General features: G+C 40.8%; 1 protein-coding gene across 4 annotated transcripts; it reads right to left on the reverse strand.

Moving 5' to 3' along the window:
* Positions 1-9,942: 9,942 nt before the first annotated feature.
* On the reverse strand, positions 9,943-14,760 carry ARMCX5 (armadillo repeat containing X-linked 5). Of its 4 annotated transcripts, none has more exons than XM_037047759.1 (5): positions 14,575-14,760; positions 14,194-14,252; positions 12,794-12,854; positions 12,569-12,640; positions 9,943-12,240 (listed from the first exon to the last, which is right to left on the reverse strand). In XM_037047759.1, exon 5 carries the CDS (start codon positions 11,742-11,744, stop codon positions 10,257-10,259), a length of 1,488 nt encoding a protein of 495 aa, XP_036903654.1. In that variant the 5' UTR covers positions 11,745-12,240; positions 12,569-12,640; positions 12,794-12,854; positions 14,194-14,252; positions 14,575-14,760; the 3' UTR covers positions 9,943-10,256. The 4 variants fall into 4 exon arrangements, with proteins under 4 accessions (XP_036903654.1, XP_036903655.1, XP_036903653.1 ...); XM_037047760.1 differs by lacking the exon at positions 14,575-14,760 and adding an exon at positions 14,355-14,510; XM_037047758.1 differs by lacking the exon at positions 12,794-12,854.
* Positions 14,761-15,216: the final 456 nt, after the last annotated feature.

A 15,216-nucleotide genomic window follows, 5' to 3' on the forward strand; every position in this document is an offset into this window, starting at 1 on the left:
TTTCCTCAGAAAACTAAAAGTGAATTTGCCTTTTGACCCAGCAATTCCACTGCTGGGATTATATCCTAAGAATCCTGAAACACCAATTCAAAAGAACCTATGCACCCCAATGTCCATAGCATCACAATTTACAATAGCCAAATGCTGGAAGCAACCTCCATGCCCATCAGTAAATGAATGGATAAAAAAAAAAATCTATGGTACATTTACACAATGGAATTCTACACAGCAGAAAGAAAGAAGGAGCTTCTACCCTTTGTGACAGCTTGAATGGAACTGGAGAGTATTAGGCTAAGTGAAAAGCCAAGCAGTGAGGGACAAATACCATATGATCTCACCTTTAAGTGGAATCTAATCAACAAAACAAACAAGCAAGTAAAATGTAACCAGAGACATTGAAATTAAGAACGAACTGACAGAAACCAGAGAGGTTAGGGGTGGATATAATGGGGGAAAAGGGTGAAGGCTTTACAGGAACAACTATAAAGGAGACATGGACAATAAAAAGGTGGGGGTGGAAACAGGTCAAGGAGTTGTGAGTGGCTGGGGTTGTGGGGATGGGTGGGGGGAAAAGGCCAAAAACTGTACTTGAACAATGATAAAAATTTAAAAGTATAAAAAACCCACAAATACACCTGCCCGGGAATCAGCACCATAAAGGACATAATCTGCTTCTAGGATAAAAGGGAAATGTTTGAAGTGGGGCTAGAGTGGAATAAATGAGTGGCATCATTCCCCCTCTGATCACTCCCCTACAGACAGTGCCACTACCCAGCAAAAAGGGCTGCTCTGCCTGGCAAATACCTAAGACTCTGCCCCTAACAACATAACAGGTGTGCTGAGACTAAGAAATATGGCCCAAATGTTAGAACAGATCAAAGCTCCAGAAAAACAACTAGGCAATAAGGAGTGTCACATGCAGAGTTCAAAACAATAGCAGTCAGGATGCTCACAGAAATGATTCAAATTGGTCACAAAATGAAGGAACAAATGAAAGATGTACAGAGTGAGATAAAGGAAAAGATACAGGGAACTGACAGTGAAGGGAAGGAAACTGGGACTGAAACCAACGATTTGAAACAAAATGAAGAAATAAATATCCAACCAGAGCAGAATAAAGAAACAATAATTTTTAAAAAGTGAGGAGAGGTTGAGGAACTTCCAGGACAACTTTAAACATTCCAACATCTGAATTATAGGGGTGCCAGAAGGAGAAGAGGAAGAGCAAGAAATTAAAAACTTAATTGAATAAACAACGAAGAAAAACTTTCCCAACCTGGTGAATGTAATAGACTTCCAGGAAGTCCAGGAGGCCCAGGAACTCCCAAAGAAATTGGACCCAAGGAGAAACACACCAAGGTACATCATAATTAAATTACCCAAGATTAAAGATAAGGAGAGAATCTTAAAAGCAGCAAGAGGAAAGGAGGCAGTTACCTACAAAGAGTGCCCATGAGACTATCAGCTGATTTCTCAAAAAAAACCTTAAAGGCAAGGAGGGGTGCACAAAGCAACAAACAACAAATGTCTGAGAGGTTGTGGGGAAAAGGGAACCTTAGTTCACTGTTGGTGGGATTGCAGACTGGTACAACCACTGTGGAAAACAGTATAAAATTTTCTAGGAAAACTAAAAGTGAATCTGCCTTTTGATCCAGCAATTCCACTGCTAGGATTATATCCTAAGACCCCTAAAACACCAGTCCAAAAAAAACCTATGCACCCAATGTTCATAGCAGCACAATTTACAATAGACAAGAGTTGGAAGCAACCTAGGTGCCCGTCAGTAAATGAATGGATCAAAAAACTATGGTACATATACACAATGGAATTCTATGCAACAGAAAGAAAGAAGGAGCTACTACCCTTTGCAATAGCATGGATGGAACTGGAAAACATTATGCTGAGTGAAATAAGCCAGGCAGTGAAAGACAAATACCATATGATCTCACCTTTAACAGGAACCTAAACAACAAAACAAGCAAGCAAGCAAAATGTAACCAAAGACACTGAAATACAGAACAGGCAGACTGGGACCAGAGGAGAGAGGGGAAGGAATTTCAGGGGAAAAGGGGAAGGATTCACAGGAACAAGTATAAAGGACACAGGAACAAAAACTAAGGGGGGTGGAAATGGGAGGGAGGTGGGGAGCACTGGGAGGGTGGGCTGGGATGGCAGTAAAAGACAGAAAACTGTACTTGAACAATAGTTAAATTTTAAAAAATACAAAAAATAGTAAACCAAAACATAAAATACTATGCATTTTCCCATAAAATCCTCTAAAAAAGATTAACACTATTCTTTTTATTGAATAAAATTATATTTCAATGGAAATTACATTAAAATTAACATATGACTTAACAAATAATACCTTTTACCCATATAAGCAAGATATACCTTAAAAAAAAGGCAGGGAGGGGCTGGAAAGAAGTATTCAAAGTCATGAAAGGCAAGGACCTACATCCAAGATTACTCTATCCTGCAAATCTCTCATTTAGAATGGGCAGATAAAGTGCTTCCCAGATAAGGTCAAGTCAAAGGAGTTCATCATCACCAAGCCCCTATTATGTGAAATGTTAAAGGGACTTATCTAAGAAAAAGATAAAAAAACTATGAATAGCAAAATTACAAAAACTCACAACTATCAACCAGTGAACCTAAAATAAAAACAAAAACAAAAATAAACTAGGCAAACAATAGAACAGGAACAGAACTACAGAAATGGATATCACGTGGAGGGTAATCAGTGGGGAGGGGGAGGTAGAGAATATGGCGGGGAAGGTACGGGGAATAAGAAGCATAATTGGTAGGCATAAAATAGACAGGGGGAGGTTAAGAATAGAATAGGAAACCATGGAGCCAAAGAACTTATCTAGGGGGCAGGGAATGCTGGAGGTTGGCAGCAGTGAAAAGCGAGGGGGGAAGAAGGGGAAAAAATGGGACAACTGTCATTGCATAACTGATAAAATATACTGAAAAAATAATTTCCAGCAAAGGAATATGTACCATTAAGAAAAACTGCTGCAACATACCTGGGAAAGAAAATCTTATTAGAGATATGTCTGAAGGATTACCATGTTCAGTTTAAAAAAGCAACATACACACCTACTACTGAAATATCAGTTTTCTCTTAATGTTTACATGGCATTATCCTCTTTAGTAGTTTTCTTACAGCTCTTCTGTGGGATGGAAAGTTGACAAAAGGTTATTTCTTTGTGCCTTTTGAAAATTCTATTTTTGTCTAAAGAGTGGAATTTCTTTTGTCCCTCTCTTTTGTTCTATTGTACACATTGGTGATTTTAATTGAAGTGACTTACCATTGATACAACTTGGGAAAAGTTCAACATAACTGGTAATCAAATGAAGGCATTTGGGAAAAAAAGAAAATATGCTAAGTGATATAAACCAGACACAATAGACAAATATTGTTTGCTTCTACTTAAAAATAGATTGGTGATTACCAGGGGCTGGAAGAAGGGCGAAATGTGGAGTTAATGCCTAATGGTTACAGAGATTCCCTTTCAGGTGACAAAAAGCATTGGAAATAGCCCTAACTGGTGTGGCTCAGTGGATTAAGTGCTGACCTGCGAACAAAAGATTCCCAGTCAAGGCACATGTCTGGGTTGCTGGCCAGGTTCCCAGTGTGGGGCGCACAAGAGGCAACCACACATTGATGTTTTTCTCTTTCTCCCTTCCTCTCTCTAAAAATAAATAAATAAAATATTTTCAAAAGTTTTGGAACCATCCAAATATATTCCAATATATATTTGGAACCAAAATATATTGTAATGATGGTTTCGACAAATTGTACACTTATATATCATTAAAATAAGAATTTTCATGCTACATATTTACCACAATGGAAAAAACAAATATAAAAATGTGTTGAAAGTAGTGGACAATGAATGCTTCTTTGGATAGGAAAAGAGGATAAGGTAGACGATGGCTAACACAAAGGGAAATGTCAGGGATAGGTGTGTCTAACAACACACAAATTTAAGTTTGGGATGGGCAATGTACTTCACTAGGAGCTGTGTGGGGGTATTGAATTACAAAGTAGTCACATATACTAGCTCCTGATTCAGAATGCAAAGGTTTGAATCTCAGCTGTACTACTAACAAACTCAATGAGATTGGTCAAGTTATTTAATCAGTCAGCATCTCATCTTTCTCACATGCAAAATGTGGATAACAGTACCTACTCCACAGGAATGAATTGAGAATTAAATAAGTTAATACAAGTAAAGCCCATAGAAAAGTATCTGACACATAATAAATACTTCAATAAATGCATAAATGTTAGTAATTATTATTACTGTACATAATAAAAATTCAGGCTTTGGAGTCAGACATTTTCAAACCCAAGTTCCCTCCTCTATGCTAACTATCCTTGACAAAATTTCTTTTTAAAAAATACGTATTTTACCTGGCTGGTGTAGTTCAGTGGATTGAGCGTGGGCCTGCAAACAAAAGGATCGTGGTTTAATTCCCAGTCAGGGCACATGCCTGGGTTGCAGGCTAGTTCCAAGTGGTGGACACATGAGAAACAACCATACATTTATATTTCTCTCCCTCTTTCCTTCCCTTTCCCTCTAAAGATAAATAAATAAAATCTAAAAATATGTATTTATATATATTTTTATTGAGTATGCTACTACAGTTGTCCCATTCCCCCCTTCACTCTCCTCCACCCTACACACCCTCTCCTACCCACATTTCCCCCCTTTATTTCATGTCCATGTGTCATACTTATAAGTTCTTTAGCTTCTACATTTCCCATACTATTCTTACCCTCCCCCTATTTTCTACCTACCATCTATGCTACTTATTCTCTGTACCTTTCCTCCCCTCCTCCTCCAACTCCCCTTTTTCTAACCCTCCATGTGATCTCTCTGTAATTCTGTTCCTGTTCTATTTGTTTGCTTAGATTGTTTCTGTTTTTGTTTTAGGTGTGGTTGTTAATAATTGTGAGTTTGCTGTCCTTTTACTATGCATGTTTTTATCTTTTTCTAGATAAGTCCCTTTAACATTTTATATAATAAGGGCTTGGTAATGATGAACTCCTTTAACTTGACCTCATCTGAGAAGCACTTTATCTGCCCTTCCATTATAAATGAAAGCTTTGCTGGATAGAGCAATCTTGGATGTAGGTCCTTGCCTTTCATGACTTAGAATACTTCTTTCCATCACCTTCTTGCTTGTAATGTCTCTTTCGAGAAATCAGCTCACAGTCTGATGGGAACTCCTCTGTAGATAATGCTCTCCTTTTGTTTTGCTGTTTTTAAGTTTCTCTGCTTATATTTAATCTTGGCTAATGTAATTATATGCTCCTTGGAGTGTTCCTCCTTGGGTCCAACTTGTTTGGGACTCTCTGAGCTTTCTAGACTTCCTGGAAGTCTATTTCCTTTGCCAGGTTGGGGAAGTTCTCCTTTATTATTTGTTCATATAACTTTTCCACTTGTTGCTCTTCTTCTTCCCCTTCTGGTACTCCTATTATTTGGATGTTGGAACTTTTAAAGATGTCCTGGAGGTTCCTAAGCTCCTCCTCATTTTTTTTGAATTCTTGTTTCTTCATTCTTTTCTGATTGGTTGTTTTTTTCTTACTTCTGATCCACTCCATTGACTTGAGTCCCAGTTTCCTTCCCATCGCTATTGGTTCCCTGTACATTTTCCTTTACTTAGTGTAGCTTTCATTTTTTTTCATCTAATTTGTGACCAAATATAACCAATTCTGTGAGCATCCTGATTACCAGTGTTTTGAACTGTGCATCTGATAGGTTGGCTATCTCTTTGTTGCTTAGTTTTATTTTTTTTCTGGAGCTTTGATATGTTCTTTCGTTTAGGTCATATTTTTGTCTTATTGTGCCTGTTACATAATGAGGGGTGGAGCCTTAGTTGTTCAGCTGGGTAGGGTAACCCACTTTGCTTTGTCGTGACACTGTATGTGGGGCAGGAGTCCGAGAGGGAACAATGGCACTTGCTCCGCTGTCTGCCATACTTCAGTCCCTTCCGCCACTTCCCCCAAGCAAATTGGTTCCTTCTGGTGCTGATTCCCCAGGTGCGTGGCTTTATATATGTTGTAGGACCCTGTGGGTCACTCCAACAATCTCTCCTGTGAGGCTGGGAGTCTCTTCTGGCACCTCAACCCCCACAGGTGTTTTCAATCAGTTCTTTGAGGCTTTATTTCCCTGTGCTGGAACCCTGGGTTGTGCAGTCTGTCTTGCTCCCCAGTTTCTCCTGGTTTATCTGCATGGGAATGTGGGATAGCCTGGTCTGCCAGCTGCCTTGTGCCCCCATTCCCCAATAAAATCTTCCACCTTGCTGGTCCACCAGCTGTTGCCTCATGAGCCTGGGGTTTGCCAGCCACTGCTTTGTCATAACCCCTCTCTGCCTGACTGCCTGACTCTACCCCCTCTTACTGGTCTAGATGAATGTGTATACTTTAACTCTTAGGTTGTTGAACTTCCATACAGTTCAATTTTCTGTTGGTACTGGTTGTATTTTGTTTCTAAATTGTCATTGTCCTTATTTTAGTTGTGTGAGGAGGCACAGTGTGTCTGTCTATGCCTCCATCTTGATTGAAAGTCCCAATGTATCTCTGGCCTCCGGCCTTCTGAAGGTACAGTTAAGCGCTCCCACAGCCACCCAACCATACCCCACTTCCAATGACACAAGCCTCTCCTTAAGAAAATTTCTAACCTAAGGGGTTTGGTGGGTGCTGGGTGGAGGGGGAAAATGGGGGGAAATGGAGGACATCTGTAATAGTGTTAACAACAACAACAACAACAACAACAACAACAAAAGACTCCAAGGCATTGTATAAAGCCACAAATGCTAAAATTCAAGAACAAAACAAACAAAAAACTAAAACTCTGAAAATGCAGAAGGAGCTATTAATTACAACATGTAGCCGAGAACATAAGGGTGTCAGAGAAGATTTCAAAAACTACCTGGTTTTTTAGTGGGGCTTAAAATAATGAATTAGTTTTCCCATTGGCAAGAAAAGGATTGTAAAGGCATTGCAGCATTGGTGAACAGCATGAGGAAACACACAAAAGTAGGAAAAATACATGAAATAGTCCAGTGTGTCTTAAATATATGAGATCTGCCTGGAAAAAAATCGAACCATTGTTAACAGAACAAGAATGGTTTGCACAATATCAATGTAACCTGGCAGCCAACAAGAGTGAACTGGAATGTGCATGTGTCAACAATGATGTCTTCACCGTAGTAGTCAGTGGGGGCTGTAGACGCTGTTGAGTGAGCATGTGTACTGTGTGGCCACCACATTCAAAATGACTGAGTGAGCAGAGCAATGAATCTGCATCAAATTTTGTGGTAAGCCTGAATGTTTCTCTGTGGAGATTATTCCCATGATTCAGAAGGCTGCAGCTATGGGAAACTGGTGATGGATGGCTTCATCACCACATCACTCTTGCTCATGCATCATGTCTCATGCAAATCTGCTCATGCAGTTTGTTTTGCAAAACATCAAATCACCCAGGTGACTCAGGCCCCCTACAGCCCAGATTTGGCCCCCTGTGACTCTGGCTTTTCCAAAACTAAAATCAGCTTTGAAAGGGGAGAGATTTTAGACCTTTGATGAGATTCAGGAAAGTATGACAGGGCAGCTGATTGTAATGGGGAGAACTGTGTGAGGTCCCACAAGGTGCCTACTTTGTCCAATTTATAATTTTTCTTTTCTCTTGTATCGTATTCAATAAATGCCACTATTTTTCATATTACATGGCTGGATACCTTCTGGAAAGAACTTGCAGATCACTTACTGACATATAATGGGGGAAATGGAAAGGTGCTGAGGGATATAGAGTTTGAAAGCCCTGTTAGGGAATTTGGTGATATTTTATAGATGAATTTACATGGAAAGTCCCTCTTTTAATATTGAGTGCATAGTAGAGGGTGAGTGGGTACTTACTGCCCAGCCATACTGAAGGATTACTTATAAGATGAGAAATCCACACTGATTTTTACCCCCAGGTAGCAACATTTTAAGACAAGTAATGTCTTGATTAGCCTTGATACATGGGCTTGCCTCAATTATTTTACCAGGAAAGGAGATGAAACAAGAGATAAAGTTTTGACTTCAAGCATACTCCATGAACACTTTGGTAAGTGGCTCTGTCTCCCATAATTCCCACTCAAAAGAGACCATCAGTTTTTCTTTGATACAAATACTCCGCACAGCCATATCCCACACTCACCCTTCACTTTGGCCAATGAAAAATTCTATAGCCATGAACTGATTAAGTGTGTGCTCCATAGGGTATTTGAGACAGAATATACCACAAGGTCTAGTCTGGTTGTATTGTGAAGATTCCTAACTCTGAAAGCAGTACCCAAAGCAGGAATTCCAGGCTATGGGAGTTTTTTGCATTAAAAAGAAAGTTATAAAGAACTTCAAAAATCATCTAAGTTGCAATTGCCCATTACAAAAAGCCTATCTGTTTTTTTCAACCTTAATGCCCAAGTGTGGCTGGTTGGCCTTCATTTTAACTCCTAGATGTATGAAGTGTAAGTTCAGATTTGACCTTACTAGAAATGAAACTAGGGACGGCTCTGAATGGTGTGATGCAGTGGACTGTGTGTTGTACTGCAAACTGAAAGGCTGCCAGTTTGATTCCCAGGTCAGGAGACACACTTGGGTTGAGGGCCAGGTCCCTGGTTGGGGGTATGCAAAAGGCAACTGATTGAAGTTTCTCTAACACATCAATGTTCTCTCCCTCTCTTCCCCATTCCTTCCCCTCTAAAACTAAATAAATAAAATCTTAAAAAAGAAATTAAACTAGGAATAACTACTGAAACTAGGGGTACATGACATCTTGTTGAGATTTCTCAGTTTAAGCCTTCCCTCTGATACATACAAAAAGTTAAGAGAGAGAGAGAGAGAGAAAGTTCAATAGGAAGACCAGTATTTATACACTGATCCTAATATCTGTATTTCCCGATTATGTATAGAAGAGAACAGCAAAGGAAGTAGAGGTTATAAAGAATCAGGGGTTATGAAGAGGCAGAGGTGACCCCAGATCTCAATCTATACTCTGGCATTCTATGCCACAACCTCCAAGCCAGAACCTAACTTTAGTTAAGTTTGAACAGGAGGAGCTGAGGTAATATAGACAACATGGCTTCAGCTCTGTAAACTATACAAATGAACAGATAGGATAGTGGGATTAGGGGAACTAATTTCTTCCTAACCACACACTCCTAAAGGACTTTGGTGTCTCATGACTGTCTCCCAGATCTGAACTCTGACCAAAAGGGATTATTAAAACAGGGACTGCTACCAACGATAAGTGCATATCACCAAGTCCAAAGGATTGGCCAGCAAACAAAAGTAAGGATAAGAGTAAAGTCACCAAGGCAGAACAAATGAGATATCCATGAAGCAGTTTTTGTAGTTGGTGCCCAGAAATACCCTCCTCTGAGGCCCAGGACTACAAGGGTAAGGAGTCTCAGATGAAGCAGTAAACCTGGTACCTTAAGATTGGTTACCTGGAATTTGAGGGCATAGTGGAGCTGTTGTTTCACAACCATACTTCCAATACTTTGCTGAATGGGAGTGAGAACCAGGAATCCTATTGGGGTTTAAAGATTTTAGGGTATCCTGATGAGACATCCTATGTCAAAGGCTCAGCACAAGTTCTGGGACTGACTAAAATAAAACCATCTGTGTTCCCTTTCTCCTAAATTGGTGTCTTCATCCCTTTCCTCAGATCTGTCCAGATGTCAGCCAGTAGCACAATCATATCTTCTTGTGTACAGAGTGATTCTATTCTTTGAACATGAAACTGAAGGGTCTGTCATGTAAACTTGTTTTGTTTTTGTCCCCCTACACACCCAAACAGTGCTGTTTATTATCTTTGTACTGATTATGCTTTATTCTTCTGACTAGACTTCGATTAAAGAGCTAGGACAATGTTTTCACCAGTTTTATCATGTGACTTTATTATGTAAAAGAAGTCTCAAATGAATACACTTACATCAATATAAAAAGCACATAAGTATAACTTACTCAGGATGAACAGTTTCATTATCAGGTCATGTTACAAAAGTATTGAAAATATCTCAATTTATATAGCACAACAAAAATTAACAAATATTCAAGCTCTCAAGATCATTTGGTATCCATAAAATTGCCTCCTTCAGTTAACAAAAATAACATAAATACTGAACTTATACATCAGTTTCATACTATGACACCAAAAAAAGTTCAAGGCTTTGTGAGAATACTTGGCTATTCAGAGTTTGAGTATTAATCGTATAATTTTATCTCTCACCTCAGGATCACTGTGCTCTGCTAAGTCTTGGAGTTTCTGACCAAACTCTTTTGCTTCCTGGAATATGGAAATAAGTTCATATTTAGTGAACTCTTCCTTGGTAAATAGCTTCACCTTCTTTTTGAATTGGAAATTTATATTCTCAAAAATTTCAATGATATTAAGAATATTGGCCTTTGACTCATTTTTGTTAAAGAATGCAACCAATGATGACAGTACTTTGGCGCTGATCAGTTCTCTTGTATTAGCTTGATTTTTAGACAGGCGCAAAAACACTTTTAAAACATAAAACTTGGTTTTGACACTCCCCTTATTTAACAAGGTGAGGAAATCTGGAATATAACTGGTAATCATATGGTGATTCTCAAATTTCACACTTAAATGCTCCAACAATTTTAGTCCAGCAAGTTGCACATGGGAGTTCAAAGGATAAGAGATTATGTCCTTACAAACTTGATTTATGTATGACTTTTCTGTTTTTAGTTCTTCAGAAGACTCAGAGTTGTCATCTACCTTAGCTCTAGGATGGTCTTTAATATTGGGATTATTGACCAAGTTTTCAATCATAACAGTAATACCTACATCATGAACTATATCTTGGGTAAATGGGTAAGCAGGACTGATGCCCATTATCATCTTTGCTATTTCATGAATGAAAGGATCCTTAGTTAACTTAAGTAGGGCAACGAGTTTATCAAACTCTTTAGGCTCTAAAGTGAAGACACGTGATTTGCAGCGGCAGGCTTTTGGATTGGGACCGTACCTTTCCCTATACCTAATCTGTTCTTTGATCTCAGCTAAGGTCTGGAAGTAAGGTCCATTATAAAGTGGAATCTTGGTCAGAGGCCGAATCCCCAGAGGAGTTTCAATCAAGGTCTCAACCAGAGACCAATTCCCTTCTGGAGGTAAGAATCGCTCCCCTCCCTCTATTGGGACTAGGACACTATACCTGGCCCTGGACCATGCTACCACTTTTTGCTTTATAGTAAGTTCTGGTTTGGGTGTGCGCTTGGACTTTTCCTGGACCTTAGGTGGAGGCTTATAAACTTGATAAGGGGTCTCTTCTTCAGGCCAGAACCAGGATCCTAAACTAGGCTCTTCTCCAGTCCAGAACCAAGAGCAGATATTTTCTTCATCTTCATCATTGGACTCGATTATAATACCAGCTCTGTGCCCAGCGCTGAACTTGATGCTGACCTCTCTCCTTCTATGGGGCTTGGATCCAATATTGGCCTTATCATCATCTTTAGAAAATGACCTGATATTGGCTTCCCTTCCATCATCATCATCATTGACTTCATACTTGATCACAGCACTGGTCCTAGATGTAGGTGTGGCCTTTGAATTGTTCTGGGGCACTATACCAGGTTCTGCCAGGGGTTTTGCCTTAGTTTCAGCCATGACTCTAGCTTTAGTCTTGGCTTCCATCTTGTTCACTTCCCTTGCCATAGCCGTGCTCTCATTATAGGTCACCTGGTCTCATTATAGGTTTGTGTCCTGGCCACTGCTCCATCACCAGCCCTGGCCTGAGTCACTGGTCCAGTTTTTCGTTTTGCCTCAGCCACTGTCTTGGTGTGGATCTTAGCCTTGGCTGTGGTGTTGGCAGGACCACTGATTCCAGTTTTCAAGCCAGGACCAGCCTCTCCCCTTCCCTTGACTTGGCCTCAGAGGCAGTCATAATCCAAAATAAAGTCAAGGCCAATTTATATACCTTCACCCACCTCACAACCTTGAGCAAAGGTCTGTCCCAGGTTGGTATTTTCATGCAAAGTCCAGTAGTCACTCAACCCCCTTTCAGACTACAGGCTCTGCCAGTGATATAAACAAAGTGCAGAGAAAGCTCACTCAGGGAAACAAAGAATGGCTGGGTGCCTGAGCTCAGTCCTGTGGAGGGTGGTGGTCTTCAGCCACTCCAAAGCCACCAGATCTGCTGCTGAAGTGGGACCTATGGGTGGAAGAAGGAAGTGAGGCTTTGAGTCTCTTCCAATTTTTTCTCATTTTTATTAGCACAGAGAGACGGGAGAGTATAGAAACTCACTGCTAAATGCGAGAGGTAAATAATTAGCAATCTCCCTCTTAAATTCACAGTCCCTTCAACTGAAGGTGCTACTAATCTTCTTTCAAGACACAAAATAGGAGTATGGAGATGGGGAAAGCTGGATGGGAATAAGAGAGCCAGAGAAATCCCTAGACTGGCTCTTTACCCATACTGGACCTAAGAACATCTCCACTACTTCATCCTACAAGATTACTGAGGAAGTTTCCATACCAACCTGAACAGATCTGGAGTAATTGATCTTTTTCTCCTTTCCTTGCTTTCAATGATGATCAGTTGTACAGAAGTTCTAAGGACAAATAAACAAACAGGAGGTTATGGAAACTGATCTCTTGGTAGGCAGACCTTGGTCCCTGTTCCCTGTATTTATAGTTTTTCTAGTGTTTCCTTCCTTTTGGTTCCTTCCCCACATTGCCCCACTTCAGGGATTCTTGTCCTCTACCTTGCTGTCCAGCATTTTCCTCTTCAGCAATTGCCTGGCATTTCTCTAGTTCAGAGCTGGGCTAAAGTGAAGCATATGGATAGGAAAATCAGTGGGAAGTGAGAAAAGCAAATGTTACCCTTCTCTACCCCCAATGTTGATGAAGACTCTCAACTAAATTAGCAGTGGACCCAACAGGGGTTAGGAAACTGGCAAAACAGAGGGATATAATTCTCTAGTTTCAATCAACCCCTGCCCCACTACCATCACACCAATCTTAACAAACATAGGGTACCTTTCTCTTCACCTTTTCCTAGCTTCGAGTTGGGTTACCATTTATAAGCCTTCACAATGAGTGAGAGTTGCACAGCCTTAGAGAACACACAGAGATTGACAAATACAGAGATAAATAAGCAGAAACACAGGAAACAATTAAGATCGAGTCCTTGGTACAGAGAGCAGCACTTAGAAGGCTGACCCCTTCTGGATACAGGTACTTGTTTGCCAAAATTTTCTACCTCCCCTTTTTCCTCTCTCTCCCAAATCTCCAATTTCATCTACTGCATTCCCCAAATCTGACAATTCCCCTGCAGAGATAACTCACACATCCCTGCACAATAGCAGTGGTGTCAATAGGGATGAAATGCTCAGCCACAGAACTTGGCTGGGAAATCAATGAAAAGTATTATTTCTAAATTTCATCTAAGTCCTTATGTGTCCTTACTCTCCCAAAGTCTATCATATTTGGCAACACAATGGAAGTAAAAAGGGACTGTTTGGAAAGCTAACAGAAAGGAGATCTGGAGTTTCCCCTAGACCACTACCTGCTTTAGTCTTATCCATCTACCACCTTCAAGCACCGCCCACTATACAAAAAATTTTTTATCCCATCCCTTTGAGGTCTTCTGCCCCCTACCGATCCTTACAGAAAAGTGGAGTACTGCAAATTTAGGGACAGGCCTACACATAGAAATGCATAATACACACGCCAACACCAAAAGAAATGACAGTGGGAGAGACTTGATTATTAGTAATCAGATTAGTAACCAGGGCATGAAACCCTTTTCTAATTCAGGGCACTGATTATCAAACACAGCCTGTTTTTACACTCTTTCCCTTACACGGCTTCCCAGGCAACTGTTCTTACCCACAGCAGTAGCCTTTTCTCCTGTTATGTAATCTACCATCTCTCTGCTAGAAGCCGCTGTTATATTCCTTTCTGTTCTCAAACATGGTCGGGGTTGGGCCCTGGATCTGGAAATCACACTAGCAAGAGACATTCTAACTTTGGCGTCGCGTGCCACTCAAATTACCTTTGTTCCTCTCTCACCGCTCGCACCTCATGATCAGGTCACATAATCCCACATTCATCTCCGATATCCATATCCACACTCCCAAACTATCCCCGCATTCTCACTGACCTGCTTTACCCGGATCAGGGGCAGTTTTCTCATTTCCTTGCCTCAAGGGGTGCCATACCCTACAGAAAGAGGGACGGACATTCAGATGGAAACAAGCACAGGAAACAATGGCGGCGGCGATTGCGTTTGGGGGGATTGGCCCCACATCTGGGACAAGATACCTGTTTTATCAGATAAAGCGCCGTAATTGCTAAACAACAGTCACTTTTGAGTATTTCCTTGTCTTTCCCATCCCGAGTTCCTCAGGGACCCACTTTCAGTGACTGAATTAACAGCTACGTCTTCCTCTGCAGATTCTGCCTTGCCACTTCCCTAATACCAAACTGAGGGAGGAGCTAGTGTAGTTTAAACGGACTCTGTCAGAAGCGGACTGATACCAACCTTTGCAGAATGCCGCTCTGTCAGTGAGTTCCGTCCTGCCCACCCTGGCTGTATCTGGTATTGGAATGGGCAGGGACGGGGTCACCATATACAGAAAGCAGCTCCGGACGGAGAGAAGCAGGCTCATGTCAAACTGTCTAGGTATTATTTTCTTTCACTTAGGAGCTCCTTTCCCCAACCAAGTCTACATCTCCCCCAACTCCCCGATTGCTCCCGGATTTCGGGCTGTGACGTCAGGGAATCAGCTCTGGTTGGACTAGGCCGAGGGACACTGAAGTGTCGTATTTCCACTTTCATGTCACCAAAGCCCCGTATTTACAAATTAACATACCAAAGCTCTAGGCCCACTGAAATGCATGGGTTGGAGGAGGGGACCGATATGAGAAGGTTGGGAGAAGGGTTGAAGACTAAGAGAGGAGGTTAAACTCTAACCTATTTAATTTAATTTATTTATATTTTTATTCCCCTCCACCCTGCACACCCCCTTCCCCACCACTCCTCCCTTTAGTTTATGTCCATGTGTCACAAGTTCTTTAGATTCTATATTTCCCATACTATTCTTGCCCTCCGCCTATCTATTTTCTACCTACCATTTATGCTACTTATTCTCTGTACCATTTCCCCCCCTTCTCCTCCTCCCAC

Source organism: Sturnira hondurensis, unplaced genomic scaffold (assembly GCF_014824575.4).
Source record: "Sturnira hondurensis isolate 20B ecotype Veracruz unplaced genomic scaffold, ASM1482457v3 Scaffold0006220, whole genome shotgun sequence".
NCBI classification, from domain to species: domain Eukaryota; kingdom Metazoa; phylum Chordata; class Mammalia; order Chiroptera; family Phyllostomidae; genus Sturnira; species Sturnira hondurensis.

Bases quoted from the DNA above. Each gene is read 5' to 3' on its own strand.
- ARMCX5 (XM_037047758.1), bottom strand. From the start codon at position 11,744: ATGGCAAGGGAAGTGAACAAGATGGAAGCCAAGACTAAAGCTAGAGTC.